At 39.8% G+C, this 23,444-nt stretch overlaps 3 protein-coding genes across 3 annotated transcripts; 1 reads left to right on the forward strand and 2 right to left on the reverse strand.

The window, feature by feature from the left end:
* The first annotated feature begins 413 nt into the window (after positions 1-413).
* On the forward strand, positions 414-2,528 carry LOC113009511 (uncharacterized). Its single transcript, XM_026147827.1, has 4 exons — positions 414-618; positions 1,225-1,318; positions 1,516-1,603; positions 1,708-2,528. Exons 1-4 carry the CDS (start codon positions 546-548, stop codon positions 2,431-2,433), a joined length of 981 nt encoding a protein of 326 aa, XP_026003612.1. The 5' UTR covers positions 414-545; the 3' UTR covers positions 2,434-2,528.
* Positions 2,529-2,604: 76 nt separating this feature from the next.
* On the reverse strand, positions 2,605-17,451 carry epyc (epiphycan). Its single transcript, XM_026147826.1, has 10 exons — positions 17,214-17,451; positions 14,418-14,595; positions 8,886-9,048; positions 7,993-8,550; positions 7,523-7,717; positions 6,652-6,792; positions 6,296-6,454; positions 5,985-6,187; positions 5,544-5,639; positions 2,605-3,721 (listed from the first exon to the last, which is right to left on the reverse strand). Exons 2-10 carry the CDS (start codon positions 14,586-14,588, stop codon positions 3,551-3,553), a joined length of 1,857 nt encoding a protein of 618 aa, XP_026003611.1. The 5' UTR covers positions 14,589-14,595; positions 17,214-17,451; the 3' UTR covers positions 2,605-3,550.
* Positions 17,452-20,550: 3,099 nt separating this feature from the next.
* On the reverse strand, positions 20,551-23,444 carry kera (keratocan). Its single transcript, XM_026148399.1, has 3 exons — positions 23,364-23,444; positions 21,469-22,343; positions 20,551-21,331 (listed from the first exon to the last, which is right to left on the reverse strand). Exons 2-3 carry the CDS (start codon positions 22,328-22,330, stop codon positions 21,162-21,164), a joined length of 1,032 nt encoding a protein of 343 aa, XP_026004184.1. The 5' UTR covers positions 22,331-22,343; positions 23,364-23,444; the 3' UTR covers positions 20,551-21,161.

The following is a 23,444-nucleotide window of genomic DNA, read 5'->3' on the forward strand; positions in this document are numbered from 1 at the left end:
ACAAAGTTGCCAAAAAAAAAATAGAGTAAACGTGTTAAGCAGCTTTTGAGAATTAGGTTTAATGGGCAGTAGTAAACATGTGTTGGTATTTTCTACACTTTGGGAAGCAGATAACTGATGAGAAACAAACAATAAACAAACACCGTTACAAGGATAAAGATAGGTGCGGAATTAAAATAATATGCAATTCTCCCGTACAATGGAACAGCATCTTTGCTTGTGCAAAATGTTTATCTCTGTATTAAAATCTGAAACATAACATCATAGATTTTTTTTTCCTATGGTGTATTATGAGATACATTTTGTTAACGCTAAACTAAACTAAAATGAAATAAAATGAAATAAAATGAAATAAAATGAAATAAAAGTGAGCTGACTCTGTCCCTGGAGTCTCCCTGTCTACAGGTGGCGGTAGTACGCTCTTTTCAAACACGAGAGGAAGAATGTAGGGTCCCTCGCAAGGAACCAATAACGGGGGCAAGGAGTCTTTTCCTACAAAGAACGCTCGATAAACGGGCTGACACCAAGTACGAGAAATAGGAAAAATGGAGTACGCAGACCACGAGTACACCAGCAGCACTTGCGATATGCATACGCCCGTGGATTTCACATATAAAAGTAAGGACAAACGACAGAAAGTGATTAAATAAGCTAACTATAGCTTGGAGCTAGCTTGCGCACGTAGGAAGTGAGAAGTACAAGTTATGCTGCCTTCATCGGACACTGAAAAGGGTGTGAATTCCAGAACTCCGACTAATAGAAGAACCAAAATAAAGATGATCTTTAAATACGACTTCGGCACTTTATATTTCTGTTTCTCTTCACCATTGAGTCGAAAGGCTGAAATATTATTGATATGATTTTTGCGTCCTTTCGATTATTTTTCCTCTTTCTGTTAAGTGAATTACATGTCTGTTGACAAGGTTTTTCTTGTAGAAAATCAATAACGCAATCCTGGTAGCAGCCATGTTTTCTTTTTCCAGCGAACGTTTAAAATGACGTAAGTCCAAGTAAAGGCTTACCTTTTCCGATGTACCATGAATGCAGCATTTGTAAAAAAAAATAAAAAATAAATAAATAAAAAGTCTGTTTAATAATATTATTAAATATTATTAAATAATAGGTGTATTTAATTAATAAATAGTGATATAGTATTATACATTTTTCACACACTCTCATATATTCATTTGTAACTTATAGAATTTTTCTCTCTGTCGTTTTCAGTGAGCAAAAAAGAAATCGAAGACTTTGTAAAGCTGAGGGTTTCAAATACCTACCTCTTCTCTGGAAAGAGAAATACTTCTATGTGGGCATGGAGGTATGCCAATAATTTCAAGTTCCCAGACACTGAAAAATGCCAACTATATAGATTTCGGAACCAGAAATACTTAAAAAAAATTGTACCTTTATCTTTGCCCCATCTTACTATTACTACCAGTGATAATGGTTCATCGTTGCTTTTGATGTTAGTATAAAATTGTTTTAATCACAAGACGTGGCATATTATATTTTTAGGACCATTTTGAAACATATGGGCTTACACTGTAAGATGACCCATCATCAAGCGTCTAAAAAATGGGAAAACCTGAAGAAGAGATACAAGGTATCCTGCATCTTGTTTGTTTGTTTTCTTTCTTTTCACTTGGACAAATAAAGCTTTTTGACAAAGCTTTCTCTTTACTTCCTGCCCTCTTTCTGTCTCCTCAGGAGCTAAAGCATCCCCCAGAAGGGGTGGAAGTGTTTCCTGATGTATGGCCTTATTTCTCCTTGATGGACAATGCAATGGCGGGTCGGCTGGAGGGCAGCGCCCCCATTCTCAAGGCCTTCCCCCACAACAAAGACAATGGGGAGTTCTTGATCAAACCCAAAAAGAAGAAGTTAGCCGCAATGGTGAAGTCTTCTATTGTGGCTGCTCCAACTGAGATTGAATTTCCACTTAATGGGATTGAGGATGGGGAGGTGGTGGCAGAACAGGAGGGACCTCAGGATATAGACTGCATCTTACAAGAGGTGGAGGACGAGAGGAGGACGACGTGCAGTGAGCAACAGGTGGCAGAAAGGGAGAAAGAAGTGATGGAACGGGAGCGTCTGGTGCTGCAGAGGGAGAGAGCAGTGCTGGACAGGGAGATCGCAGTTTTGGATCGAGACCGAGCCGTGCTGGAGAGGGAGAGGGCGGCGCTGGACAGAGAAAAGGCAGTAATGGAGAGGGAGAGGGCGATGGTGGAGAGGGACAGGGATGCCTTGCGCAGGGACCGGCTGGCTCTGGAGCGAGAGAAAGCTAGACTGATGAGCCTTTCCGAAGAAAAAGAAGGGTCTGAGGAAGAGGTTACAGAAGAAAGCAACAGCAACAGCAGCAATGTGAAAGAATCAGGCGATATGGACAGGAAACAGAGGCTAATTCATTTGTTTGAGAAGCTTATTGAGAATTTTTGAGAAAATCTCAGCTCTAAAATCCTTGCATACACTGGCTTTATCTGCAAAAATTCCCCCCTTTTTTGGCACATTTCTGAGCAGTTCCCAGTTCTCATTTGCCCTCATAAAATTAAAGATCCACATTAATAATTCACCTACTAGTTATCAATAAAAACGTTGAGCCACTCCTAGTTTGGAGAGGTCTTCAAAATGACTTTATTCACTTGTGGTTATTCCATACAGAGCACACAATAGCAACCTGTTAGCATTTTTCTTTACCCCATCCACAATCAAAATCAACAGCTTCCCGTCCCCATATTAAACAATAGTGTTTTGTTGACTGACTCTACACATCAGAGTTGTTGGTATCAGCTATTGTGCATGGTTAAAACATCACTTTTTTGTAGTGTAATATACCGAAAAATTGCAGTTCACTTAAAAAAAAACACCTTTTTCATGATCAGAATATATATTTTTTTATATTACAGTACAGACTTTACAACCACTGAGTGTGTTTAAAATGCACATTTTATTGCATTAGATACTCAATTGACTTTTTATCAAGCTCCAGCTTTGATAACTATATTCTAGTATACATTGCCGAAAGTTATTAGATTTATTATTAATAACATTATATTTTTTTACAAAACAAATACATTTAAAGAATGTTGTCATTTTTCTGCCAACTGTGAAAACGAACACATACATGACATTTGAGGGCTTTTAACAGATTTGTTTTTCTGTGAATACTGCCTGTTGTTCACTTTTAATAAAGTTGTGGGACAGTTTGGCTTTTGACAACATTCTTGTGTGAATGTCTGTGTGTGTGGATATGGATATGAGTATCCATATCTTTTGGTGTGTACGCGTGCTGTTGTGTGCCCTGGGATAAATATCCGAACAACGGGATGAAGATGGAGTAGAGCAGTGAATATGTGCTTGGTCAGCAGAATTACACTCACTAATTTCTGTTTTTTAAGGCTGATAATTAATCTAAATGGTGTTATATCCAGCAGCATGTATGACAGTTTATTGGTAAGGCACTGTTGTAAATGAGATTTTGGATTGACGAGTGAATGAATCGTATGTGGGCTGTTAATATGTACAAATATGTGTGCGTGTGGTTGTATTTGTGTGGTTAAATGAGATCCCCGATGGGTATACGGGGCAGGCAGATGTATGCCTGTGGGGTTCTGCTGAGGTTGATGGGGTTGCCGTCCAGACGGATGTCCTCCAGTGCTCTTCTGATGTAGCTGAAATCTTGGAGGTTGCAGAACGTGTCCTCGTGCATCATTTGAATATTGTTACGCTGAAACAATACAATACAACTTTATTTGTATAGCACATTTAAAACTACAGGTAGCCACAGTGCTTCACATAATCCAATCAAACAGTAGTAAAGTACAAAGGCAGATAAGCTAGCAGCTGGGAGGCATTGATTAACCGAGCATACAAGTACACAAGTACGCACATAAGCAAGCAAGACTTAACGATAAAAACAAGTTTTCAGCCGTGACCTAGGTTGCACCAAAAGCAATTGGTCAGACGATCTCAGTGTTCTACTGGGAGTATACACGCTAAGGAGATCAATAAGGTAGCTAGGTGCGATATTATTTATCATTTTATAAGTAAGCAGTAGGATTTTGAAATCAATGCGGTATTTAATTGGAAGCCAGTGGAGGCCAGTGAGAATTGGGGTGACAGACTCAAACCTATGAGTACCAGTTAGAAGGCGAGCTGTGGCGTTTTGGACGAGTTGCAGTCTATGAAGAAGGGTAGAATGAAGCCCAGTGTATAGGGAGTTGCAATAGTCTAACCTGGATGTGACAAAGGCATGGATAAGCCTTTCTAGATCCTCACGTTGTAAGTTTGGCTTGGCCTTAGAAATTAAACGAAGTTGATAGAAACAAGATTTAATAACAGAGGACACATGCTCTACAAGCTTAAAGGACCCGTCCAGGTAAACACCCAAATTACTCGCAGAGTCGGAACGATAATCAGTGAAGGGCCCGAGGACACCAGTTAGATGGGCTCTAGGGGTATGACTGTCAAAGATTACAATTTCCGTTGTCTTGTCATTAAGGATAAGGGAATTGCTCTGCAGCCAGTATTTAACTTGTCTTATACAATGGAAGAAGCGAAGCATCGATGAAGTATTATCCTCAGTCAATTCAAAATAAATTTGAATAACATCTGCATAGCAATGATAAGAGAGTTTGTACTTTTCAATAATACGACCAAGAGGTAACATAGAGACCCAGCACAGACCCCTGAGGGACACCACAGGTAACGGGGGCAATGGAAGAGGAGTAGGTACCCATCGTGAAAGAGAAGGACCTCTCTGATAAGTAAGATTTAAACCAACTAAGGGCCATACTCGTAATGCCAACCAGATGTCCAAGCCTCATTAAGAGGATATTATGTTCCACCAGGTCAAAAGCAGAGGACAGGTCCAACAAAACTAAGAGCACGGTGCGCCCAGAGTCAGTAATTAAAAGAAGATCATTGAAGACCCTCAAGAGTTCCGTTTCCGTACTATGGCACAGTTTAAACCCAGATTGGAATTGATCCCAGATGTTATTCGCATTCAGATAGGTCTGAAGTTGTGATAGGACTATCAAGGATTTTTGACAGGAACGGAAGTTGGGAGATAGGTCTGTAATTAGCGAGGTTTGAGTGATCTAGGGAACGCTTTTTAAGAACAGGTTTCACTACGGCATGTTTAAAGGCAGCCGGAACACAACCCAGTGACAAAGAATGATTGATTAGTGATAATATACTAGGCCCAATTACATTAAATCCCTCCTTAATAATGCGAAATGGGAAAATGTCGTAAACAGAGTTTTTTAAACGGTCAATAATTCCCTTAACTAAGATAAAATCTTTATGCATATTAAAGCTAACAATTATAATAAAGATAATAGAAATAGAACTAAAAATAGAAAGATGTGATTTGTTGTCATTGAGCTACACTACACTGGGATCAGGTCCTAAAATTAGATAAATATTACTTGAAATAAACAACAAGAGCATGAACAAAGTCAAAATGCAGAAGCAGCGAGTTAAAACTGCTGAATTAGAGAAGAGGATGGATGGATGGATGGATTTTATGGTTTGGCCAGAGGATATACCTGTAGGTGCAGAGACCGCAGGGTGTCTGGTAGAGGCACTGGGATATAATCAATGTGGTTGTCTGTTAGGTACAGGTACAGCAGGCCAGTCATATCCTGTTTAATGTAAGGAAAGATAATCATTAATGGCAAAGAACCTTAGATATTACCTTTGTGAAAGACATTTTAAGGCACTCATGACAATACTGGATTTCAAACACTGGCTTAACATTAGAATTTTGCTAATTTAGTTGTACTCTTATCCTGCTACTTTCCTTTTATTCTGTTTCCATCCAAAAACACAGTTTCCTGCATTCAGCTGAGATAATACATGTGTGGCTGACAAACTATTGCTCCTTCCAAATGACTAAGAAAATGTTATTTTAATTTCTTGTCGTGAGCAAATACACACAGTTTTACTTGATATGTGCGAGTCCAACTGTAAGTAAGAGGTGTACGTACTTTGAATGCCTCTCTATGAATACCCTTTGAGCCAACGTTATTGTGGCTGGCATCAATCAGGGTCATAGTCTCTGGGAAAGACGGCAGCTGGGAGATGTGATTTTCTCGAATCACCACCTCCTCCAGTTCAGGCAGACCCATAAAAGCTCTGTCCTCAATGGATGTTATCTCGTTGTGGGTCAGGTCAATCCTCTTCAGTTTGTCTGAAGGAAGGTGGGAAAACACATCGGAAGAAAAATTAAGCTTGCATTTAAGTTTGCGTATGGTTCTGAACTAATAGTGATGTGTTTTTATTCAAAATGGAAACATACTCATGGAGGCAAAGTCAGACTTGTTGATCTTTTTGATTCTGTTGTAGCGAGCATAGAAGTGAGTGGTGTCTTTGGGGAGAGGGGGCACACTATCCAGATTCAAGTCATCGCAGTAGACTGAACCACCAAGGCATGTGCACAGCAAGCAAATGGGCATACCTGGAATACATGGACAAGAAGAAGGAAAACAGAAAAAGGAAGACATGCCATAGTAGCTTGTTAAAAAGTCCCGAATCCTCCAGAGACAACCATCCACAGGTCAAAGTTAATAAAAATCAGGTCCAAGCACACCAGAACTTTCCAAGTCCAAAGGGGATATAGGTTTTATATAACATTCCCATCTGTTCTATACTGACCTCGTCTGTCAACCACAGGCTCTTCAGGCTTGTCTGGCTCATCAGGCTCACTGGGCTCTGGCAGCTCAGAGCTCACTGACCCTTCTACAGTGCCAGCACCCTCTTGAGGGCTTTGTGTTGTAGGTGGAAGCAGCTTCTCCTCTTGTTAGAGACAAGATTAGGTGTTAAAAATAAAGGTTAGATCATAGACATGGGACAAGACATCTGGCAAACAGTAGCCCATGGTTTGCCGCAGTGTTTTAGCAGTGTTAAGCAAGAGTTTATGACTTTAAATGACAAATGAAAATAAGACTCTGATGTTAATAACATGAAATATGATTTGCAGAGTGGTCGCAAACAGTGTGGGTGTTAGTAAAGAACAAACCGACAGAAACAAATTCAGATGGCTTCTATGGTGGGATACTAAGCTATGAAGGAAAGAACGTTCAGGGAAAGCCACAGGAAGTATTTCTATAATCGATTTTCCCGTTCTGCACAACTGTGCCCATTTTTTTTAACCTTGCATAGTTTATGGGAACCTTGAACATTTTTTATTAAAGTAAACTTTTATATCCTTGTTGTTTCTGTTCTGCTTTGGGGTTCTGAGCCCTAATAATGATCCTTTTCCTAAAAACAATGCTGATATTGTCTTGATGCATTTTCAATCATCCAGGAAAGTAAATCTCCAAAAGTTGATTCTGTTCATCTGGACGAAGCGTTTAGTGGGAGAAACGTTTCGGAGACTGGAGAAGTCACTTGGATGAGTGACGAAACGTTTCTCCCACAAAACGCTAAGTCCAGATGAACAGAATCAACTTTCGGAGACTGCTGATAATGTGAGACATAGCCTTTAGTACTGCCTGTCTTCCCCAAGTCTAGATTTGGTACTGACCTTCAAAAGTGGTGGGGAGCAGAGTTACAGGGACCTCAGTTTCTCCAGATGCAGAGACACTAGAAATCCCAGAGATTCCGGATACTTCTCCAGAGACTCCATCATCTCCCGAAACCTCTGGGATTCCTGAGAACTCCCCAGAAGTACCTAGTGTCTCCTGGGCAATAATATCTGGAGTGATTGGCAGCTCCTCCTCTTGTTAGAGCCAATGTTTGGTGTTAGGAGTGGTAACGTTGGGAGGTGAAAGGTAAGATGGACAATGAATCAACCCATTAACCAATCAATCACTCTTGAGAGATAAAATGTTAGAAAGAAAGTGATTATGAGTAAAAAAGTCCAGTAGCACAAATAATTATGAACAACATTTAACTACATTAAAAAGCAAAGCAGTTAAATGAAATTTAGGACAATCAACATAAATCCCACAAAGAATGACAAGTTAGATACTAATATGGTGCAACGATACTAACCTCCAGATATAAATGTTATCCTTTGGTCCCCGGACTCAAAGTCCCCAGAAACCCCAGATATTCCAGAAGCCCCTGAGCTCAAAAGATCTCCGGATACCTCAAAGCCAGACTGGTCTCCTGACCCTCCAGAACCCAAATGGAGTTCAGTGGAAATTCCAGAACCTCCAGAGGCAAAATCGGCCGAGGTTCCAGAAATAGCAGATCCCATGAAATCTCCGGATCCCAAGAGATCCCCAGATATCAAGAGACTGCCAGATATCAATGATTGGCTGGATTCTCCCGAGATGTGGAGCTCCTCTGAGGTTCCGGAGATCAGCACAATGTCTCCAGAGCCTCCAGAGCCTCCTGAGGCGCTAGAGACCAGAATCTCTCCTGAGCCTCCAGACCCTGAAGCTCCGGAAGCCCCAGAAGCCCCAGAGGCCCCAGAAGTTCCAGAAGCTCCAAAGGCCCCAGAGACCCCAGAAGCTCCAGAGGCCCCAGAGGCCCCAGACTCTACAGAGATCCAGAAATCCTGAATGATACGAGGTCTATCAGTGGGTGTCAGACGAAGCTCCACCTCTTGTTAGAGACAAGATTAGGTATTAATGAACAGATAGATGAGATTAACACAGTTCACAATGATGATGATTACATGCAACAATAGATGACAAATGGGCACATTTAACCACTGACTGCAAGTTAAATGGATGACATGCACATGGAACTGATTATCACAGGTAGACGATGAGGATGATGTGTTTCGAGGAAAGATTAGTGCCTTCTTTCTAAGTTAAGTAATGCTGCTTTCACACATCCAACGGCCCAATGCTGGACAAGGCCCTTTCTCTTTCATATTTACTGAACTTACTCATGAAGTAGTTCTATGATAAAGACTTTTTCTCCTTTTTTCAGACCTTTTTGTGTGTCTAGGCCCATGAGAACCCCAGATCCTCCCGAACCCTGAGGGACTAGCTGGGGTTTTAGAGGCAACTCTTCTTCTTCCTTCGGCTGCTCCACTTCGTTCTGTGTTTCCAGTGAGCCCTCATATTCAGGTGGGGGCAGTGTTCCAATCTCTATCTGAGGGAAAGACAACAGCAGTGAGTTAAAAATATATGAGAACTGCATTTTAAAATAAACATGATAAAAGATGAAATAAAGCATTAGAAAAGTTACTTTTTTATGGCTCTATGTGACAAAAACTTGCATGGGGACAAAACTGTGTAGTGCTGTTAGACAAATTGTTTCTGATTTTGCCTCTTTACATCAGCTGTTGGAGTTTAAATCAAACAATCAATATGTGACAACTTTAATTCAGGGGGTTTAACAGAAAGTTTATATTAACTGTGCAGGAATTTTACAGTCACCTTATGCATAGTTATATAATTGACAGAAGATACATCATTTTAAATTTAAAAATAGTTTTGAATGCTTGGATGAAAATCATTTGCAGTTTCCTCCCATGAGATTATCTACAGGCCCCTTTTCATCCACTTTTAGTCGCTGCTTGTTTGTGGGGTTTTCTTCACTCAGTTTTGTATTTATTAACTGAAACGCATACCGTGTTCGTTTGAAATAAGATGACTGACTGAAAAATTGAAAAATATCCCATTTCTTTGCCTCGGGAAACTCTTGGTTTGAATTATGCTTTGAGGCTTCGTCTATTTTGAAGCACTGTCTAACCAGTTTTGAGGGATTTGTCTGAATATGTGCAATGAGTATGGTCCTTTACATCTCATAATTCATCCTGCTACTTCTATTAGCAGCCACATCATCAATACAAACCAGTGGCCCATGGCATAAGATTGCCTCTGCCATGTTTGAAACATAATATGGTAATATTTGGATCATGAGCTGTTTCTCTCTTTCTTGATCATGTTTATTTTTCTTCTTCATTTGTCACATATCAGTTAATTTTCTAATGATTTCTGAGCCTATCTATGAAAACTATGCATAACAACAGCTGCAATTCATAAAATTTAAATGAAAAATTTTCCTAAAACCTACTGAAAAGAAGCTGAAAGTCTGGACTGCAATCAGATATTGACTGTTTGTTTTAAATTCCACTGTGGCCGTGTAAAGAGGCAAAACTACAACTGTTGTGGACAAATCAAGGACCTAACTGTACTTGGCATTTTGGCATACAAAATATGCCTCAGCACTGGTGATGTGCAAACCCTGCTCTGTTTACTATCTCAGCACTCATATTTTTCCCAGTTACTTTCACATTTAGTACTCCTGTGCTAAGCTCAGAGTCAGCGCACAGGCACCTGATAATTGCTGTTTGTTTGCCTGTTTGTTAACAAGACTGCGTAAAGACAGCAGTGTCGAATTCTGTGAAACTTAGAGGAGAGGTTGAGCAGACAAAAAAATAATGATCCAAAGATTTAAGAAAAGACACCAACAAAGATCTCCATAAACAGGAAAGTATTTTTTGATTCATAATCTTAAATTTTAACCACTAGATGGCAGCAAATTGTGCTGAAGAAACTATCCACTGCAGAGCGTGCACTATTTATCTAGCTCAGATTCATAAAAAAACTAAAAAACATCCAGTGCTGTCCAGTTTGTAAAATGCAAAATAACCTTTGCTCAGACTTTATAGAGATTCAGCCAAGAACTCTGTTTTATATCTGCTAGTAAGTGACCAGTAAAGCAGCGATACTACATCACAGTAAATATTACAGTATTTTTTTCTATAGTAAAAAGGCACTGCATATTTTACATAATCCAGCACACTGGGCAGCTTAAAGACTGTAAAAGGAACATGCAGCAACAACTCTGAAAATGTCACAAGTTTCACAATACCAAATTACTTTGTAAATCAAGACTTAGCACCTTTGTTGATCAAACAGGCAATTTTAATTGGGGAAATTATAAAAATGAGACAGCTCTGCCAAACCAAGAAAGCTTTATACACAGCTGTGCCTTTTGGTTCCTTCATTAAAGGCTTCGGGTATAGCCATTTGCTATTTTAATTATATTTACAGTCTTTGCAGTTGCTCTTCTGACAGCTCAAGAAACCTGCAGTTCTATTCTTCTCCAGATGAGGGCAGTGAACTCCCACACACTTCACACAGGTAGTACCTGACACTGTATAACGCCCCTCAAGGCTGAGTCAGTCCTTCAAAAAGGGAATGGTCCTTGTGGAACCAAGACTCACATGGTAGCTGCACAGATCCATTTCTCAGCCTTTTTATCTAGTTTTAACCAGAGTAATCAGATATCTGTAAGCTAAGAGGCATCAAAGGAAATGTATGTCAAGTGAATGCAGTCAAATTATTGAGAATAATTAACTACCTGAAATGTAACTGAGGAAAAAAAGGCTTGTACCAATGAAAAGCTATTCATTCATATATTTTGCATTTTAAAGTTTTCCTGAGAAAAAGCTGAGGATACTACAATGAGGTAGGCCTTTAAAACGTCTTGCACTGAAAAATCTAACTGCTGCCACCCCCCCCCCCCCCCCCTTTCCCCCAAACATATACACCCGAGGGGAAAGAGGGGGTAACAAACAACACTGAAAAAAAGTTTCTGAAATCCTGGATTTTGGGGAATAAGGGATGTGAAAGGAGAAATGTGGAGCGTTAAGCCAAAACCAAAATGTATAAAATTACCGACCAAGCCAAAATTAAGGGTATTACTGTTATATTAGTATATATGAATATATTCATAGGCAAGTAAAACATGTTTGAGAGTCAGATGAAATCTTTCCAAACAAATTTCACCAATGTCCTCCAGCTTATCGACACAAAATAAGTGAGCAGTTTGGAAAAGTACTGAAAACTCCATAGACACCAGCCATAGGCTCTTAGTCATATGGGGTGCAGCGTGTATGTATGTATGTAATATCTAGTCCTTCGAAAAGCCACATGAGTTAAACTCACTTAAACTCTTGCTGAGTGAAAAAGATAGCACACCGTCTACATGCAGAATGTCTATTAAAGGAGCAGAGTCACATTCTGGGAAATTGGATTATTCTCCAAAGCTTAGATAATACTCCATCTTAGTTACACTTTTTGAATCAATCATTTTTCATATAGTTACTTCTAGAGTGCAGGTTGGTAAAACTGTCCTACTTTTGGACAGAGCTATGCTATCTATGCCATCTATTACTCTTCCGATTGTCGTCTTTGCCCTGACAAGCTGCTGGCAGCGCCACATAGACTGTAAATTAAAGATGGACATGGGGTCTGAAACGTGGAGAGAACACAGGTTGTGCAAGGTAGTGCATTCAAAAATTCAATTAAACCTGCTTTGCTTCTAATGGCCAGCGGGGGTCAAACCTTTGGCTGCCAAAAGAGGTCTGATTGTTTAGATGTCAATGAGAAAATGTTGCTCACTATGTTGTTTCCATATTCCAGGATGTTCCATGGTTTTTAAAAAAATATATGACAATAGCCAAAAAAGTCATATTTTCTTTACACTCTGAACAGTTATGTGTCATTTACCATTGTTCAAAACTTACATCCAACCTCTGGATGGTAACAAAAAACAAAACAAATAAATAGAATCTCTAATTAAGTGAACCATCCAGCTCCTAAGATGTTATAAAACTCAAGAGAAAATAGATAAGAGGCAGACTGAAGATCATGATGAAACTAATGTGCCTGCATGAATCCAAAGTTGGTGATTAAAGCATGTCCAGAGTATTTGAATGCAGCAGACTGAACAAGATTGGCTTGGATAACAAAGTAGATGAGCCTTTAGTTCTCTCAAAAGAGACAAGCCCCGAGGAGAAAGGAGAGAAATACCAAACGAGAGCTGGCCGTGGAAAGTAAAGACTCAGCATTCCAGAGGCATGGAGCTCATCATCGCTCCATTTCTCCCATGAGATCTGATGTTTGTGTGAAAAATACAAAAACCTCTCCTAAATCTTCACTCTTTTTAGAAGAGCGCTCTCTCAGATGATCTGCCCTCTCAACAAAACTAAATGAGAGACCCTTAAAAACTGCAATTATGAGTCAAAGCGTTATGTTTATTCAGCGTGGACAGCATGAAAAAAGATTCTAGTTACTCTAAATGCACTTTGTACTGCTTCTCCTCTTCCGACCCACACAGACTTCCACAAAACCTCTTGAAACTTGCTGAGTAATTTCCGATTTTATTAAACGCAGACATTATCAAAGCCATTCTCTTACAACACATGAAAACATTCTCACACCCAGCAGCTCCAAATGTAACTCTGAGCTGTAAAACTACACATAAAATATGCCAGTGAAGTTGATTAAGGCTAAAAAGCTTGGGTGGCACTAATTTCTATGGAGGTGGATGACAAAAAACTTTTCATAAGCTGGATTGTGGAGCAGACCTTAGATAAGAGCAGTTTTGTAAGTGCAGTTCACATCAGGTTTGATTTAAGTCACTGGCTCAGAGGGAGCCAGCTGAAAATCTGATGTCATTTTGACACTGCCTTGGACTAATTTCCTTGTCACAAAGAACAATAAATTGACATGAATTCTGGCTATAGCTTTCAATCCCACTGTGTCTGCAAGGCTTGCCACATCACTCTCAGCTTGAGCTGTGATATGAGATTTGAAGGGCACTTCTTGAATTCACTTCTTTCCTTTGTAGCCATTACCGATCTCCATTCATCTTTAAAAGCCGCTCTCCTGCATAGAAACTTCCAGTAACGAGAAAACACCTAGGGGTTTTCTCGTTACTGAAGGTCATCTAGTCACTGCTTTTAGTAAAGATTCCAGCTGTCTAGCCTCCAGAGGACTGACATGCACCTGCGAAATCTGTATGAAGATCTGTTGGAAGCAGATAAAGCTTTAGCTGTGTTTGCCCTTTCCCTCTACCTGTTACTTACATGTATCTGCTTGAAAAGGCAAACATAAAATAAGGTTGAAATCAGCTTCTACACAATAAGCAAAACAGTCAACAGTTCAAAGTGCATCAGCTGCAGTTGGACATCAGTAATATGTAAGTAAAACTGGTGGCTGCAATGTCTAAAATTATTTTGGACGCATAAATCTGGAAAACATTTAGCTTCCCAGTGGCTCCTGGACAGCAGCCGGTTCCCTCTGTGCTCAGTGAACCTGGTGACCTCAAATCAAATTGTCCCAGCAGCCTTTATATTTTAAAACATCAGCTGTCTGTCATGTTGATGTGATAAAATATGATTCATATTTTCTGTCTATCTTCTCAAGTTTTTTCAGTAATCAATCAGCATAAAATTTGTCGCACAATCTTTACACACAGACTAGAGGACATGTGTCTTCTAAATGTTTTTGAGAATCGGCAATAAATTCAACAGACCACATGCTGCTAAATGAAATAAATTCCATGTCTGTGAAAATGCCTTTATAGCGGTTGCTCTAGAGTAAAAAGTTTAAGGTGACCTATTTATTTTTATGATTAAAGGCAAAAGAGTCTGGAAGGGGTTTAAAAGCCTGAAACATACATTTTCTCTTGCATAAACTCAAAAAAGAAATTGTGTTTCTTACCTGAGGCTCACCAATTGTCAGGACATCCTCATAGTCACTCTCCAAATTGAAATTGTCATCATAGTTAGTGCTACTGTATGTGTCTAAGTGCGCTTGCCGGGAAAATCTGGGGCTGGCCACCGCCGCTTTGAGGACGAAGAGTCCGAACAGAAGCCGCACAAGCATCCTCATAGTCCACCTTGATGAGGGCAGAGTCACAAAGTCAGTGGGGAATGTGTGATTAAAAGATTTTACAGACGTATGTGAAGTATAGCACATTACAGGGAAATTACACATTCACATGGTGACTTTTTTTACTTAGTAGTTTATTGTCACTTGCAAAATGTAAAAAATGACACGAAAAAAGACGTGGACAGCAAATTTTAAGAGGTTTCCTTAAATAAAACCCTTTTAAACTGGTTCATTTTTACAGTACAAAGACATCTGTTGTGAGTAATGTGAACATGGTGTGTAGTAAAATATAGTTCCATATGCTGTCGGTGCACAGCAGAGCATGCCTTTGAACCTTACTCCATAACCAGTTCGAGATACTGGAAGGATAACCAGTCTACAGTGCTGCACACCAAAGCTTGACTTTGGGTTCCATCTGTAAGGTCAATGAATTCATTATCATGGTGCAGACAGCTCAGGGGATCAAAATATGAGGGCCTCCTGCTTTGCTTTAGCCAGAGGCTTTCTTTTCCATGGAGCAACCATCTTGGCTTAAATAGGTACTCGTCTGTGGTATGTCAAAGGTCAAAAGTCAGAGTTGATCTGATAATGAACCAGGAGAGGATTTTGTTTAGTCTCATTAAGGCTAAAGAATTTTAGAAATTCACTTTCAGCCTGTGGTATTTATGGCTGAAGTAAAGATTTTGGGGATATTTGATCATATAATGGGATACTCTAAAAGTGGAAAATCAAAATTAGTATGTGTAATTTTTATCATTAGCCCTGGCCTAGATACGATAGCTGCTGTTCATAATCTTCTGCACAGGTCTACTTAGTTCACCAAGGTTGGTCAGTTCTTAAGTATTATTCTAAAGTGGGAAGCACTAATAAGATTAACATATGCTAATTAGTGCTTAATTAGCTGGCACCACAGACAGTGGGCTTACGACTTTAATCGTTTGTCAGTATGCTAGTGTGTCAATGTTCGAAACACTAATAGCAGGTGTAGTCACATTGGAACTGATATATTTTTACAGATTAAAGAGAGTCCTGTAGGCTATCACAGAGAAAGGAGCGTAAGGGAAGAGAAGAAGAAGAATTTGACGAAGATAGTAGACAAGATGTTGGCCCTCAGGGTTAGATGGAGAGAGCGAGGAAAGGACTGAGTAGAAGAGAGCAGCAAGAGAGCAACAAGTGTGTGTGTGTGTGTGTGTGTGTGTGTGTGTGTGTGTGTGTGTGTGTGTGAGAGAGAGAGAGAGAGAGACAGGTTTCTAAGCTGAATCGACCCCTCACCCTTCACAGAGGGCCTTTATGAGGGCCGGTTGCTGCCTGTCTCAGCACTCAAACTCCAAATTCCACCGAGGTTTGTGGACAGGATGGCAGCGAGTTACAGCTGCAAGGAAAAGCTTCATTCAGCAGCAGCGACACTCAAACACACACACACACACATACACACAGAGATCCACGTTCATGCACACACTTGGAAAGACGCAATCCTCTCACAGATGCACACTCTGTTTTAACACACCTATCTTTCAGTGAGAGAAAACTGAGAAACCTCTGCTGCTACTATTTTGGGATGAGGACAGATATAAAACCAAAAAAAACCCAGCTTCCTAGGTTATTTAAGTCATGAATCTAACCTTGTCAGTATGAGAGGGACAGAGTTAATATGCAAATCAGTCTCTTCGTTGTCCCTCCAACATCAACTTAGTGCACTCTGCTGAGATAACTTGATCTGACTGGTTATCATTGCTATTTAAACAAACCGCCCGTCATGGAGCTACGCAATCCAGCACAGCTAGACTGAACGAACTATACTAAAGACAGAGGTGTGCTTTTACTCAGGCCATCACAGTGTACAGTGTGTGGAAACTGTATGTATGTAAGACTGGAGCCTCCAGACTACTTCTCTGTTATGCTTGGCTTTGCATTGGGCATTCCTGATATTCAGTGATTCTGCCTTTTCCCCTCAAAACCCACAAGCAAATAAGTGATGCCCACTTGGCTGTTGGTGCAAAACAATCTGGGTTATTTGGACTGCAAGAAGGTTTAATTTGCATTGAAAAAATCCTCTATCAAAGCAGGTGACTAGGCAGTGAGAAAAGTATGGTATGCACTTGTATGTAACTATACTTTGAGGGAGAATATTTGCAGAAAGTTTTCAATTATTTAAGATTCTCAGCAAAGTAGAAGACGTTTTCTGCAGAAGTTGAGCAAAAGATGTTATGAAAAGGTGCTATTTATGCACTTTTTCATGAACACCTGCTGTTATTTCAAAGACTAAGGTCATTTTTCACAAATACATACACTACAGGAATACGTAACGACATTTGAAGAAACAAGGAAAAATCAAAAGCCTTAAATTTGATACTGTGAAACACCTGTCTAACACAACTGAATAACATGTAAAACATTATGGACCCCCCAAAAAATCCCTTAGAAAGCACCTGCATATCTTCAAAAGTAAACCCAGGAGAGAAATTAAAGCCCCTGCCACACCATCTTATTTGTGTTGTAGCTCATTTTAAAAACTCTGAATAGGAGTGTTTTTGGAAGGCTTAGCTGAGCAACTCTTCCTGCCTAATCCTCTGCACCAAAGAGCCATTCAACCAGCAAGATGAAGATAGCACCAAAAACTCTTACCTCCGTCTCCTGCTTTCCCGAATGGTCCCGTCAGCCGTGATGGAGATGCTGAGGGCTCCGGGACTTGGCCAATGGTGAGAGGTCGCACAGGGTGCCTTGAAGAGGGAGGGTGCGTGTGTGAAGTGTGTGAAAGGTGTGTGTGTGTGAATTTGACAAGTGTGTAGACGTGTGTGTATGTATAGGTCTGTGCGCTCTGGCAGACCTGAGTGCCCTGCCGCTTATGTGTGAAGGTAGGCACTGAGACTGATTGGACCAGAGCAGATTGCTTTTGGTCACTCAGAGTGCACCCACCCCACACTGTACAACCACATGCACAACCCTCTCAAACATTACACACACTATACACGCACATGCACACACACGCACACATCAGACACAAAGAAACAGAGAGTAAAGGCCTACCACTGGCAAAATATCCGGCCATCCCTTTTAAGAATATGCATTATTTTTCTAAGAAGTTGGCTCAGTCAGATTGAAATATTTCCCTGTGTTTTCCTCAGGTGAAACTCTGGCATGTGTTGCTTTCATGTATGAGGGGGATCCACGGGGACCTTATACACAATGGGACCTCTGTAAGAAGCCCCTGTTAGCATAGTGCTGAGAGGAAGTCCCTGATTTAGGAAGGCCTCTGTCCTCCTTTTGGGTTGAAGCAAATTTCTCTTTGCACCATCAGCTGCTCAGTGGTCTGCTTTAACTACAAGCCTGATTTTAGTTGTAGGAGAACTATGGATGTCTTAACTGATGGAAAATATTCTGATCAGGGTTCAGACCCCCAAGGCAAGTGATTCTTCTAAAGTCCTGATGTAGATTTAAGGGGATTCTACTGACATTGCAAAGACAGCCTGGCTCATTAATGTCCCTTGTTAAAATAAATATGGGACACATACACACATGCAAACACAGAGAGCAAGTCAGCATTATTTGGCCATAGTTTTGTCTGAACCTGTCCACTTCTCCCTCAGGAGGTAGCTCTAGACCTTATGATGAATGACAGGCAAACCTCTAACCTGCCATATATGCTGGGATTTATATCCACAGCTTTTGTTCTGCCAAGCACTCTTTAGAGGAAAGAACACAATGAACTTTTACCCAAAATATCATACCTGAGACAATGATTTATCACACAGGAAGCATGGGACAGTACCCTAAAAAGTGTTGAAGTTGATCTCCTGTCAGAACATTTATGTGAGTGGTTCCTAATCTCTCTCATTTGACTTACCCTCAAAGCCCTGTTGGATCCAGGGGTTGGTAAACCTTGGTGACATTTTGATGAGGAAAGAATTAAAAACTCGTTATTTCCCTATTCCACTTAATGTCTTGCTATAATAATGTGGCTCAGAATGAGGCAAAAGAAACATTTTCCTTTCATGTCAACCTTTGTTATTTTCATGCTAGCAGACTTAACCTTCCTAACAATGACAAATACATTGTGCAAAACGCCTCATTAATGAGATGTCTCATCTTTCCCCATAACCATTGTCTTACTATATTAGGTATTCACGTACTAAATTTAGCAACTTTATTACGTATAACTAACAAATCTTGTTTAGTCAACTGTTACTTTTAGCTAACAATTTTAGCTGCTAGCCATAATGCTATTAGCTAGCTGTTTTAGTCACATTTACAAGCAACTGACACTTTTTAAATATTACCTTATTCAAATTAGATGAGTCAGTCTTTCCATATATATCTTAGCTATTGCAACTGTGTTTGAAATATTGCTGAATTAGCTAACTGACTTGAGCTTATGCAGATGTCACTCCAAAGAAGAGAAAATTCTAGTTGCAAAGTTGAAAAAGCAAGAAAATAGCAATTCATGAATCATATATCACGTTCTTGAGTAGAACCTGGTCAATACATTGCAATTTTATGATCATCCCAGAAAAATACACTCCTAGACATAAAATACAGAGTTCTTTCATTAGTGAATTCTGAAACAAACCACCTAGCCTTTAACGAGCCTTTTCCAGGAGATAAAGAAAAAGGGAGGATGGGAGTAAGGAAGTGGTCTCATCTCTGTGGTGTTTTCGACCTTGGGGTACCAGCTTGTGAGTCTTACACATTAATTCTTGGGTCACAGAGAAAGAGAAAAACAACTAGTAGATTGGCCTTATTGAGTAACAGTTTTCCTGTATAAAACAATATCCTGCAAATGCTAACCGTGGTATCAAAATATCACAACAAGAATGTTCTGCTGCAGTGGAACTTAGAAATCGCTACTTCCTGCTTCTCTCCCACATAGCTTTCTGGTCCAATAAACAAAGCCATTGTTGAAGTGATTTAAACTTGCATCCTTTCTGGAGGCTACCACATGGCTATACTTTTGATTGCAAAAAGGCTTCTCTTTGAGTTCATTAGCTATTAGCCAGTAAGCAAGTGGTTTCACGGTTATATATAGTGTCTTTAGCCACTTTTGGTTTCTTGCAATCAAGATGGCGACAGCAGAAATGTTAAAGGATGCAAAACTGGATTTCAGATTATCTGGTATGTCCATCTTTAATACTGTCACTGTTAGTATGCTAACATATTTAGGAGCCTACTCTTTACATAGCCCTATCTAGTCTGGTACCTACATGCTAATAAATTAAAATAAATACAAACTGCAAAATCTATAACTATATTTTTGCAAATAGCACATCAGTATCTGACATTGGACGTGGCTCCTCTGAAGGTTATAAATACTAATCAAAGTTCCTAAACTGTTTGTTTAACAAAGTATAATGATTCCTTTTGGTTGGTTGGTTCTTTTATTATTTTTACTCATTGATCACAAGTCCCTTGAATTATTTTATGTTTTAATCACCACATGCACTACCCAAGTAAAATATGTTTGGCCTAAATGTGGCTCACATCTGCAATTTTCTAATGGCCACAGTCCTTGACGGATAGTGCTGACTATTGAGTCTCTTTTCAACAACAAGTCCACCTTATATGGGTTGCATGTCAAATGTGTTGTGACAGCTGGGTCATGTCTGGCCCACACAACATACACAACATTTGCTAGTCCTGTGGGACAAATGTTTCTGTTATCTGGGTTGATAATATAATACATGTTTACTTTATCTGTGCATGAAAACCCTTGCACGGATATATTATTATTACTGTTTCAGTGTTATAGTGATCCAAAGTGCTTGATATATTATGTTAAACGGAACACCAGGATACAAAGTTGTTCTTAGAAGTTTTATTTAAATTGAAGACAATTCAAATGACATCTTATCTCAAATTATTCAGAAAAAGAAATGGCCATAATTAAAAAGTGTCTTGGTATTTTTTTTTATAAAAACAGTTCTCACATTGTTGTGTACAAAACATTAAGGACTGTTGGCCAGGAATATTCACAGGATTTCACTTTTATTCCCCCAGTATTAAATAAAAATAAATTACCTACAGTAAATATGCAAATTTCTAGAATAGAGTAATTTTCGGAAGAAAATCAAGACCACACACCTATAAGAACACAAGACCAGTTATTTGGCTTCAAGCCCAAAGATATAAAGTAGTCATAGAAAAAAAAATAAAAGTTGTATTTTGATTTTGCATTTAGAAGCTTTAGCTTCTGTTCAATATCGCATAATGACAATTAGTCTCCAAGCTTTTTACATGCCATAAATACATATTGTCCTCCTATTCATGTACAGTTACATTTTGGTTCAGAAGTATTCATGCAGCTGTTTACACCTGCATAAGGCACAGCTAGCTGTCAATAACCACAATTAAAGCTTCTAACCCATCAGTAGTGTCTTTTAGATCTTATTCAGACTTAACTAAAAAAGCTGTTTCCAAGACACAACAATACAATAAGTTCATGCCAACTAATGTCAGATACTTTACAAACATGCAAATATGTATGGCTTCACAATTCTTATTTACCAAATCAACTTCAAGGTCAAGTCATCATTTGTGGAAAATAAGAATTGGCCTAAGAAACAATGTTCGTTTTTCTGTTTAGATGACAATAGACCTCAGGAGACGGAAACACATGATGACATCTCTGGGAATTGGTGGTTGAATTTCATTGCCGTCCAGTCGCAGGTAGCGGAGTCGAGGAGCACTTTCATTAAGTGAATCGCCCAGATCTTCGACAGACACGGGACAGACACCTGAGCCGCTTACAGCTGTAAATTAAAAAAAAGGGAGTTAATGTAATAAGAATGGATAGATTCCAAATGAAAAATTCTAAAGAACTTTCCTTTAAGTAATTCCAGCTTAAATTGATTTCTGATTAAGCAGAAAATAATACACCTAGGCTTACTTTTGATCTTGTTGTGGTCAAGGTGAAGATGCTCAAGGCCTGAGGGAATGAGAGGAACATCAGTCAGCTGGTTGTGGGACAGCTGCAAGTCCAAAATGCTGGAGATGTTAAACACATTTTTGGGGACTCCACTGCTGGCAAGCTTGTTGTGGTTGAGCCTCAGAAATGCCACTTTTGGCAAACCTTTGAAGTAGCCAGCTGGGATCTTCTCAATGTTGTTGCCATCAAGGAAAAGCTGGGTGGTAGAAGGTGGTAGCCCAAGAGGCATGGTACTCAGCTGGTTCTTGGCTAGATTGATCTGTACCAGGTTGTTCAAACCCTTTAGGCTGACTTCAGTCACAGCATCATCCATCAGCTTGTTACCCTGGAGGTCCAGAAGAGTAAGTTTATCCAGGCCGACGAAGACACCTGCAGGGATCTTGGAGATTCGATTGCGAGACAGACGTAAATGCTCCAGGCTGGCTGGGAGTTGTGATGGCACTGAAGACAAGAGGTTATCGTCCATGTACAGGTGCACCAGGTGAGTCATTGCACTGAGGACACCTTCTTCCACGCCTTCACTAGTGATTTTATTGCGGTTAAGGTTCAGCCAACGCAGCTGGGTGGCATTCTGCAAGGCATCTGTTGACAGCACTTCAATCATATTGCTCTGCAGATACAGGTACCATGTGTATGGAGGGATTTTAGGGATATTCTTCAAGTTTTTATTGTCACAGTAAACAGCACGAGGGAAGTTCGTTGGGCAGCGACACTCTTTAGGGCAGGCTTGAATCTGGGCAATATGTTCCTCGTAAGTTATGTCCTGGCTGACAGTTAGCCCAATCAGGCACCAGATGCTGAGAAGCTTCAGTAGAAGTTCCATTTTGCTGCTCAGCCTGCGTTAGAAATGTTTAAAAAAGAAGAGAGTATTACAGTCAGGAAGCCCTACAGACAAATGTCTTTCCTTTAAAAAATGTTGAGCAGTTATTCCACACTGCCTTAAGAATGCAGTAACTTCTGACCCCCTTTACTAGCAACGGTCTTTGTAAGATGTTTGATGCAATATGTCTAATAACAGGTAGAATATATAAATCATGGCTATCAGCAAATACATTTGGATTAGTGTACTAAGTGTTTGAAATAAATCCCAAATTAGTCCCCACCACCTACTCCATCATTAATTCATTTATGAAGGCAAGCAGCCAGCTGAGAAGTAGTCCACTCATCCGGGGGTTTACTTGCCTTCCAATTAAGTCTCAAAACACCGGAAGCAAATCCAGGTCAACTTTAATTGTATTAGGTCAGTCTAGAAGCTCTCCCACGTGTCAATGCATGCCAGCTTCAGTCTGCATATCTGATGCAGTGATGCATGCAGATAAAAACATATTCAACTAAACATGCAAATGGTGCTAACCCCTGACAGGCGTAAAGGAAGATTAAAGGTGTGATGTTGCAGAAAAGCAATAGATTGAAAGCTCTGCAAGTAAGAAGTAAAAAATAAATGAAAACAAGAACAAACAAAAATCCAAAGTCAGCTTTGCCATCTTCTATCCACTCATCTTCTAAGCCACAACTTGATTCCTCTCAGCTACCATCTGGTGCTTGTTTAAATTCTTGATGCACTCCATGTTTGTCTGGAACTCATTTCGGGTTGCTTTCCATAGATGGCCACACTTCAAAGACAAAGGCGGATAACCTCTGCTCGGAGATGTGCCCCTCATTTTTCACTGTAGAAAAGCCAAAGCTTTGTCAATTAGCTTTGGAGTAGAATACTTAGTGCATTGGCAGCAATGTAATTCATGCTTTTATAAAGTTTAAACCCAGTTACTAAAGCTGCAAGATTAACAACTAACAACCATCAACCCTATAATTCAGACAGTATACATGTCTTTGCCTTGCAGTCCAGTCTATCTTACCTTTAGCCCGTAAAGTTTCCTTTTGTGGAGTCCTATCAAGTGTGGTCTCAAATGATGAGGATGGCTTTTACGTCCCTCTAT

Source organism: Astatotilapia calliptera, chromosome 17, assembly GCF_900246225.1.
Source record: "Astatotilapia calliptera chromosome 17, fAstCal1.2, whole genome shotgun sequence".
Lineage (NCBI taxonomy): Eukaryota > Metazoa > Chordata > Actinopteri > Cichliformes > Cichlidae > Astatotilapia > Astatotilapia calliptera.

What these genes read in the sequence shown, in the direction of transcription:
- kera (XM_026148399.1), bottom strand. Translation starts at nt 22,330, where the DNA reads ATGGAACTTCTACTGAAGCTTCTCAGCATCTGGTGCCTGATTGGGCTA. An exon ending in TGACCACAACAAGATCAAAA is followed by an intron (nt 21,332 to 21,468) that starts GTAAGCCTAGGT and finishes TTTAATTTACAG; the next exon opens with CTGTAAGCGGCTCAGGTGTC.
- epyc (XM_026147826.1), bottom strand. Translation starts at nt 14,588, where the DNA reads ATGAGGATGCTTGTGCGGCTTCTGTTCGGACTCTTCGTCCTCAAAGCG. An exon ending in GCTCCCCACCACTTTTGAAG is followed by an intron (nt 6,793 to 7,522) that starts GTCAGTACCAAA and finishes GTCTCTAACAAG; the next exon opens with AGGAGAAGCTGCTTCCACCT. An exon ending in GCCTGTGGTTGACAGACGAG is followed by an intron (nt 6,455 to 6,651) that starts GTCAGTATAGAA and finishes CATGTATTCCAG; the next exon opens with GTATGCCCATTTGCTTGCTG.
- LOC113009511 (XM_026147827.1), top strand. Translation starts at nt 546, where the DNA reads ATGGAGTACGCAGACCACGAGTACACCAGCAGCACTTGCGATATGCAT. An exon ending in CGTGGATTTCACATATAAAA is followed by an intron (nt 619 to 1,224) that starts GTAAGGACAAAC and finishes TGTCGTTTTCAG; the next exon opens with TGAGCAAAAAAGAAATCGAA. An exon ending in ACTTCTATGTGGGCATGGAG is followed by an intron (nt 1,319 to 1,515) that starts GTATGCCAATAA and finishes TTATATTTTTAG; the next exon opens with GACCATTTTGAAACATATGG.